The sequence below is a fragment of the Lissotriton vulgaris genome, chromosome 7 (genome assembly GCF_964263255.1).
Source record: "Lissotriton vulgaris chromosome 7, aLisVul1.2, whole genome shotgun sequence".
NCBI lineage: Eukaryota > Metazoa > Chordata > Amphibia > Caudata > Salamandridae > Lissotriton > Lissotriton vulgaris.
Window position 1 is genome coordinate 235,943,385 of NC_141695.1, and position 8,880 is coordinate 235,952,264.

At 43.3% G+C, this 8,880-nt stretch overlaps 1 protein-coding gene across 3 annotated transcripts in view; it reads left to right on the plus strand.

Annotated features, from left to right (window-relative positions):
- LOC147701274 (uncharacterized) overlaps nt 1–5,984 on the plus strand; it is a 167,112-nt gene extending 161,128 nt beyond the window's left edge. For all 3 annotated transcript variants that reach the window (XM_086930004.1, XM_086930003.1, XM_086930005.1), the window contains 2 exons: nt 3,009–3,051; nt 5,315–5,984. In XM_086930004.1, the coding sequence (XP_086786130.1) occupies nt 3,009–3,051; nt 5,315–5,348 (77 nt within the window). In that variant the 3' untranslated portion in view covers nt 5,349–5,984. The remainder of the gene's footprint in view (nt 1–3,008; nt 3,052–5,314) is intronic.
- Nucleotides 5,985–8,880: the final 2,896 nt, after the last annotated feature.

The window sequence follows — 8,880 nt, forward strand, 5'->3', positions numbered from 1 at the left end:
GATTTACATAATCAAGTGGGTATCATCAGCCTAATAGACAAATGACAACCCAAATTAGTGCAAAAAATCAGCCAGGATGGGTGGGACTCAGGGCAGACCTCTGAGGTACCCCACAGCGAAGAGGAAGACTAACAGATTATTAGCAGGAATGGTCTACCACCTGAAAAGTTCTGTTCTCCCAAAAGGAGGAAAGCCATTTTTGTGCACCGCCCTCGATACCTCGATTTCAGATTCTCTGAATAAGAATAGAGTGGTCTACCGTATTGAAGGCAGCACTGAGGTCTAAGAGAATAATGGCTGCAGAACCTCCTTGATCCTGCATCTCGCCTTCAACGTGTATTAACTCGGTGCATCTTCTTTGGAACCACTGCACTCAGAACCGGTGCTTCGCTCAATGAATAAGACGTAACGACATCACAGCGTGAAGAAAATTGACGAATTATCTCGACTGAGGGGCTGACATCGACGTATCATTCGTCTGCACCCCGCAAGTTGCTGCTTGCGACGAGGACCAAGATACACTGTTCACCTGTCCTGCATGGCTCTTTTGCGTGCCCTGCGCTCCATCACGGTCTGCTTAAACTGTTGACTTTGCCCTAGTCCAGTACGACCAGATAACCACTAATGGCGCTTATTGCTTCTAAGCACTAGAACTCTTTATTCTTTAGAAATTCATACCTAAACTTCACCTTATAGGATTTATGTTGTTTTATCTTGATTTACTTATAAAATCATAATCTATTTTTCTAAACCTTTTTGGAGTCTTTTTGTGGTGTTTTAATTGTATTTGTGTGTGTATGTGTGTGTGTTGTGTGTGTGTGCTGCACAAATACTTTACACGTTAACTCTTCAGATAAACTTAACTGCTCTGTGCCAAGCTACCAGAGGATGAGCACTGTTTATCTGTTAGTGTGTATCTGACATACCCTGTTTAGAGTGGGGGTTCCTACTTGGACAGGGTGCATATCTCTGCCAACTAGAGCCCCCATTTCTAACACATACAACTAAAATATCATCTCAAAAATATCAATGACTAAAATAGCCACAAGGTAAATAAATTTAGATATGTATAAGTTTACTATATTAAACTCCACATATCTGTTCATTGACTATGCATATGTATATATGTTTGCATATATGCTATTTGCTATTTGCTATTTGCTATTTGCTGCCAGTCCTTTAGTACTGCTCGGGTGCCGGACTGTTGGAAGCTGGCTGTAGTATCGCTGCTTCTGAAAAAGGAGACACTGGATCCTACTTGCTCAGCAAACTATAGGCCTATCTCACTGCTCCCTTTCCCAATTAAGATCTTGGAGAAACTGGTGACAAAACATCTGTCCAGTTTTCTAGAGACTAACACCTGCTTGGATGAGGCTCAGTTTAGTTTCAGGCCAGCTATGGTACTGAGTCTGCATTGGTGACCGCCTTGGGTGACCTTCGTTCGCGTGTCGACTCTGGTCGAGCAGCCTTTCTAGTGCTGCTCGACATGTCGGCCGCGTTCGACATGGTCAGCCACGCCATTCTGATCAGGAGACTAGAGGATATTAGGGTATCCGGCCTGGCCCAGCAACGGTTGATCTCCTACCTTGGTAATAGACACCAGGTGGTAGCCTTGCCGCCCTACCGATCGGACATCAAGAAAGTGGGGCAGGGCGTACCACAAGGGTCGGCCATCAGCCCCGTTCTATTTAATCTACACCTCCATCCCCTGGTCAGTTTGATCAAGTCCTTTGGCATTGCGGTCATCAACTATGCCGACGACATGCAACTTATCTTCTCATTTGAGGGTAGGGATGCTTTGTCGCAGGAGACTTACCACCGATGTATGACAGCTACCGCAGAATGGCTGAGCCTGAAATCTTTGCAATTTAACAGCTCAAAAACCGAGATACTGCACTGCTCAACAGATCGTATTCCCTGGCCCTTGCCATCTGACTTTTGGCCTTCCTCCTTCCAATGTACGAAGGCAGAGGCAGTTTCAACTCGGAATTTGGGGGTGCTGTTCGAATCCAATCTACAGCTGAATGCGTTTGTCAACAAAACTGTGGCAACGTGTATGCTGTTACTTCGAACATTGCGGAAGATTCTTTCTTTCCTCCCGCCCCATGCCCGCCCAGAGGTAGTGCGTAGTATCATCTTAAGCAGGCTTGATTACTGCAACGCGCTACTTCTGGGTGCGCCAGCTACTCTAGTGGGCAAATTGCAGCGAGTGCAGAATATGGCCGCAAAATTAGCTGTCTCCAGACGGCGTCTTGATTCCTCTTCCCTGGTGCTTATGGATCTCCATTGGCTGCCAGTTGCCCAGCGCATTGGTTTTAAAGCACTTTGTCTTGTTTTTAGGGCCCTTCATGGTCAGGGACCGGTCTCGCTGCAGACAATGTTTTCCTGGTATAATCCCACTAAACCCCTCTGTTCGTCATCAGCCTGATTGGTGATAATTCCTAATATTATGAGGATTCGGATGGGTGGACGCTCCTTTAGGTACACCGCAGCCAAGCTGTGGAATGCTTTACCCTTGCCCTTAAGAAGCAAGGAGGATCTTTGATCCTTTAAAAAGGGACTAAAAACACACCTTTTCCCCAGGATAGTATAAAGATTGAAGCAGTGTTAATTTGCGTATGGCTGATCAAGTCAAGCGCCAGGATACCCTCTGGGTGACAGTTTTGCGCTACACAAGTATGCCATACAATACAATACAATACTATACACACACACACACACACACATATATATATATATATACATATATACATGTGTGTGTGTGTTTATACGTACACATTGAAATATATAGGTTTTGTAGGCATGTAGATGTAGAGTTAAAAATAGTACTTAGTATATTCTTAAGTCCATGAGATTTTGGTTGTCTATATTTGTGCTGCCATATGCGTGTCTTTGGTTAACACACATTTATCCGTGCAGTCTCCACATTTCAAGTAAGTTTGCTATGTCTTTTGTGTAGGACACTGTCCTCAAAAAGTGCCTCATCTGTTGCACCTTATGTTTTTCAGCCATTCTCCTACTGAAATACTGTAAAAAGACCGATGAAAGAGGGTAAGTGACTTCCCTTAACCCTTTGTGGTCCCCAAATTGAATTTTTACCCACGTGGTCCTGCGGCTATTGCCACCATAAGATTCAGCATAGGATCCTTATGGTTTTACTTTGGCCGCCGTGTTCAATCTCAGGGTGTCTGGGGCAGGTCAGATAATGTTACGTTCACCCACCTGTCTTCCCAGTCCAATGCATCAGATTGTTACTGTATCTAGGAATAGGTACTTTGTTTCAATTTTCCGAAGCAGTGAGTTTCTGAGTCATGGTACCTTTAAAGGGTGTTGCTTGGCATTTACAGTAGTGAACGAGTGAGGTCTTATCTTTGTTATGGTATGGTGTGTATGTGTAAAGCTATGCTGTGCTTTAAAAAAATAAGGCCAGGTACACAAATGTGCTTTGCCTTTGTAAAGGCAGCGCAGTCGTGTTTGTGAATGGAAAGTGCAATGCTCATAAGTACATCTCAATTCATAAAAGACATCACTTTTGTGATGTTTGAAAATTGCCTTGCACATATCGGATGCCAAAGAAGCATCATGCACAATCTAATGCACAAATGCCTTTAGTCCAAATATTGGAATAGTTATCCCATGTTGAGGGTTGGGGCTAACCACCAAGTGTAAGCTATCAACTTCTGACAGTTTACACTCAGGGCCTGATTCCGATGCGGTTAGGAAAGCATTCCCACCCATAGCCTGATTCTGATGCGATTAGGAAGGCCTCCTAATGGCATTTGCTCCTTCCAAATCGGATCGGGAAGGTGTCTTCCCGACCCAGGGCCCAATTATGAAACGGTTAGGAACATATGCTCCCATTGAAGTCAATGGGAGTCCAACCAAATCGTATCTGGAAGCATCCGGATGCATCGTACTCCATCGGTCGGTCTCTCCCGAACCAAGTGGGTCGGAAACCATGTCCAACCCGATTCGGTCAGGAAGCTTTCCAACCCGCATCAGAATCAGGCCCTCGGTGTGTGCAGGGTGGGTGGCACTGGGAGCGAACGCAGTGGTCCCATCGATTTTCCAAATACTTGTTGCATTGGGACATGTTTTGTGGCTCTCTGACCCCTGGCCCTTCGGTGAATAGCGGTCACAATGTCAGCATAATGCAAATTAGACTGTTGTTCCATGAAGGCCTGCAACCCTGAACTAACAACTGTGCTCAATGAGGCAAATTCGATTCCTGCCTCATTAATGCAGTGGAGAGAATCACTACACAAAGACTCAGGCTAATCACAGCACAATACAAGTTAGAGCCTTTGTGTTTGGGGACTGTGTTTGGGTCTGGCAAGCAGCCAAGGATGGTGTGTTGATTGTATAGTTAAACACATCACAGATTTTGCAGTAATGGTCATACTCCACCACCCTAGTACAAATTACAATAATAAGTAAGCATAGGTGCATAGCCCCCGAGGTCAAACTGCCAGAAAACCTCCTAAATAACACATAATCACAAACACAAAACAGAGAGAAGTATTCAAAATGTAAAATAGTCCTTGGTCCTTTTATCACAATGCAATTAACTGAAATTTCTTATGTCTATGATATTATGATGACATAATATTTTATAACCAGTCTATCCAATAAACTTAAACACCATTGGTTGTAAAGAATACAATCAATATTTATTCTTCAATCCAACTTCATGTCTCGTAGTAAACACCATATCAGCCAAGTAAACGCTTTTCGCCACTATAAAGTGACTTCATCAGGGATGACTGTCGGTTAATGTCTCAAGCGGTTTATTAACAGTGAAAATCGTCTTAATTACACATGTCAAGTGACATCAATATTCTATAGAAAATTAGAGCAGCCACAATACCCGCTTTTTGAACCAACAGCCAGTGTTTAAGTTTATAGAATGGATTGAATAAATGAAGATGCCACCATAACATCACGACATATGGGAATCCATGAATTAACCCCTTCGATGCGGCCGCTTTTTTTCCCGTGTGCGGCCGCCGGCCGAACACGGGCGGGCCATGACGAACCCCAGCCGTCATCAGCACACGAGCACCGTAGTGCATGACGGCTGGGGTTCGTCACCAGCATGGAAGGGGTTAAATCAAGGACTTTTCCAAATTCTGAGGGCCTTTCTCTGCTTTGTGTTTGTGAGAACATGATCGTATAGTGGTTAGCCCTCTGCGTTATAAGCCATGGAAGCAGTTTTGGTAGGCATTGTGAAGAAAGGAGTGGTGGCAACTGGGTGGTCAGTGATTATTGCATGTTGAAGAACACAGACTCCAAAGATGCCTTCTCTTTATTCCAGAGGCTACTCTCTTCCATCCGGAGTCAATGCATGATGAGTGCACAATCAACAGTGGATCCCACTCTGATTCGCCAGGGCTGGAAGGACTTATGAAGCAAGAGCTAGTGTTCCAAGAGACAACTGCTAATATTTTATCATGAAAATATATTCTTATCATTTATCCATGGTATTGCCTACAATAAGTTAATCATTCAGGTGCTGCCCTCTAACAATGAAAGGAATGCCTTAGCCGAACATACCTAACAAGATTCCTGGATGCAGCTTTGGCTTGGAGAATGGAAGCTCAGCCCAAGTTGGTGAAACCTGGAAAAAATTCCAGGACTTCACTCCAGAATGCTAAGAAATTTTCAGGTGGATTATTTATTAAATCTATGAAAAGAAAGTAATAGAAAAGCATGTTAAGGGCAATGGCAAAATTGAGTGCATATGTTTTTTCCACCCTTTTTTTAGAGCTGCACCAATCAAGAGTTCAGTAGTGCTTTCTTGTGCTTTGTAGTCACTTCTGAGAAAATGTGGTAGTAATGCATGCACAACATGCACTCAAATATTTTTAAGCATTATTCTTGATTTTTGGTCTTGATCTGTTTATAGAGCAAACAAAATCGAGTTCATCACATACAATTTCAGCAGCACCCAATTTAACATTAAAGAATTCCTAAAAAAATAATAATGTGTGTACATCCTTCATATAGTTCACTATAATGGTGGGATAAGTTTGTTTTATATGTAAAAAATGTCATCTTTAACTCGTTTTCTTTATTTACTTTGTGGAATGTTAATCTTGTCTGATGAACCAGCAGCAGTGAGGAAAAGGGAAGAAAAGTTGACTTCATGTATTTCGAAACTTTCAGTACATGAATATGATCAATGTGGGCTAAAAGAGTACCTGAAAAGTTCGAGGAGGTTTCAGGACCTCAGAATAAGACAAGCCCTTCATTTTGGTAATTTGTCTTCGGTCCTTTAGGGTCTGCAGCCGGCATGCAGCATCAGAAATAAGCGAGAGTAAAGATAGAATTGTGCAGATTTTCGGAAAATAAACATTGTAAAATAAATGTAATGACTTGACAAAGTGTAAATAATATATGTATTCAGAAGATCTAAATCCTTTTGTATGCTAATATTAAATATGGTGTTTAAGTTTCTTTATTGATTGCTCATGTTGGATTAGGGGTCGTTGTAACTCGTGTAATTTCGTGTGTCATAGTCACGCGGAATTACCTACAAATTGCACAAGATGATGCAGAACAATGTAAGAAGAAAAAAAGTTGCATTTAGTGCAAAAGCACCCATCATGTCGTAAGTGGATGTGAAGATGCATTTTGCACTAAGAAATAGCGCTAAATGCAAGAGAACATGAATAGCGGGCGCGAGCAGGTGCTCGCTAAATATAAAGGGGCAGATTTACAAGCCCCTTGCGCCGCTTTTATGTCGCCGTTGTGTCACTCTCCCAGATGCGTCACGTTGTAAAGCCCTGCACCAGAAGAGGCGTACCATCGCAGGGGGAGGCTTTCCGGCGCAGGAACACCTCCCAAAAGTGGCTGAGTGAAATCTACAATATTTCACTCAGTAACTTTTGGGCCCATGCTGCGTCAAAACCCTGAGCATGCTTAAAGCAGGCGTAAGGATTGACACAGCATTGTGCACAAGGGCCCCCCTGATCATTGCTCCAGCAATGCGCCACTTTTACGGCACAGATGCTGTTTTTGCCCCATGTTGCGCCGCATTGTAAACGCAGCGCATCAAGGGTGGCGGAGCTGCGGCACACAATTACTGGTGCATCCCTGACGATATGCAGGGATGTGCCAGTAATTGTAAATCTGTCCCACAGTTGGGAAAAAATTTGCCCACAACTTCCTCACAGCATTTAGCACTATAATTATTTTGAGCAAAATGCACCCTAACATCCAGAAATGATTCAAGGATATATTTTGGGCTAAGAAATAGCACAAAATGCAAAAGACCATGAACAGCGAGCAGGGGAAGGAGCAGCTGCTCACACACGCTAAATGTGCCCTCGCAGCAGGATTCTTTCCCCAAATTACTTTGATTAGTCCAACATAATTGAAATTCTGCCCAGGCCTAATTTTGATGTGTGAGTGTGTGTTGGAAATGGCCCTTTCTGCAGGGTCACCCCCATACATTTTGCCTTCCTCCTCCACTTTTAGCTGAATTTGTTTTTGTTGGTCATGTGACTCTGTGCACTTTGCCACTGCTAACCAGTGCTAAAGTGCTTGCTCTCTATTATTAAAACATGGTGACATTGGCTCATACCCAATTAGGATATTTAAATTACATATAATATAAGTCCCTAGTAAAGTTCACTACATGTGCCTAAGTCCTGCCTGTAAATTAAATGCTTCTAGTGGGCCTGCAGCACAGATTATGCCATCAACTTAAGTAGCCCTCTAACCATGTCTCAAGCCTGCCATTGTTGAGCCTGTATGTACAGATTACACTGCCACTTCGACCTGAGAAAAAAAAACTTTTGCCAGGCCCAAACATTTCCTTTTATACTTATATGTCACCCCTCTGGTAGGCTCTGGACAACCCAGAGGACAGGGTGCAATTTATTTAAAAGGCTGGGCAGGTACTTTTAAGTTTTACATTTCCTGGGAGTGAAATACTCCCAAAGTCGTTTTTCACTATAGCAAGGCCTATCTCTCCCACATGATAACATTAAGCTTACCTTATTAGCTCTTATAAGTGTAATTCACAATCTGGAAATTTTAAACTTTTCGAGTTAGGTGTCGCTCAAATCACAATTTAAAATCACATCTTAGATTGCTGTGAAATTGCAATTCTGAAAATGCCACTTTTAGTTGGCATTTTCTGAATTTAGTTATTTGGTGCCTGCTGCCCATCTCTGATCACTTGACTGGGGTGAGTGACAGCTGGGCTTTGTGTAGGCCCTCTAGACAGCCAAACACAATGGGAGTTTAGCTGTGACTTGGTGGGTAATCCTGGGAGGAACAGAGGGAGGAGCTGGGCACAGCCTCACTTACACCTGAATAGGCTGTGTCCTGTCCCCACACAACGGGGTGATTAAACCCCTGTAGTGAGTCTGGAGCCACGGAAGTAAGGGCAGGGATTCTGTTCAATGGCCTGACTTAAGTCTCCCCCATTTCAAATTAGGTCAGTATTTGCACATACTTCGCTTAGTTTAAAACTGCGTTTAATCTGCTTTCAACAATCGTTGTACTATGGGTTGAATTTGGCACTTTAAGACTTAAGGGAAGAGCTAAAAATCTCGTTCTCTGGTGTATGTTGATTTTTTGAAACACAGGAACAACTAGAGACTCCATACTAGGCAGTGCATGCTCTAGTTGTTACACAGGCCACAAGTATAAAACGGGGTACGCCGCACAGACGTGCAGCAGGCTGGCCGCAGGCACACCTTGCAAGCCCATCTGCACCCGGAAGTGGCCCGCCCCAGCCACGCTGCCCATGGGCCCCCAGAAGGTATCCTAACTAAACATTATATTAGAGATCTTCTATTAAGTCTTGCCCTTGGGAAGAAATGTGAGGTTGTACCATTTTTATAACCATTATTTATTGAAGTTCAATGT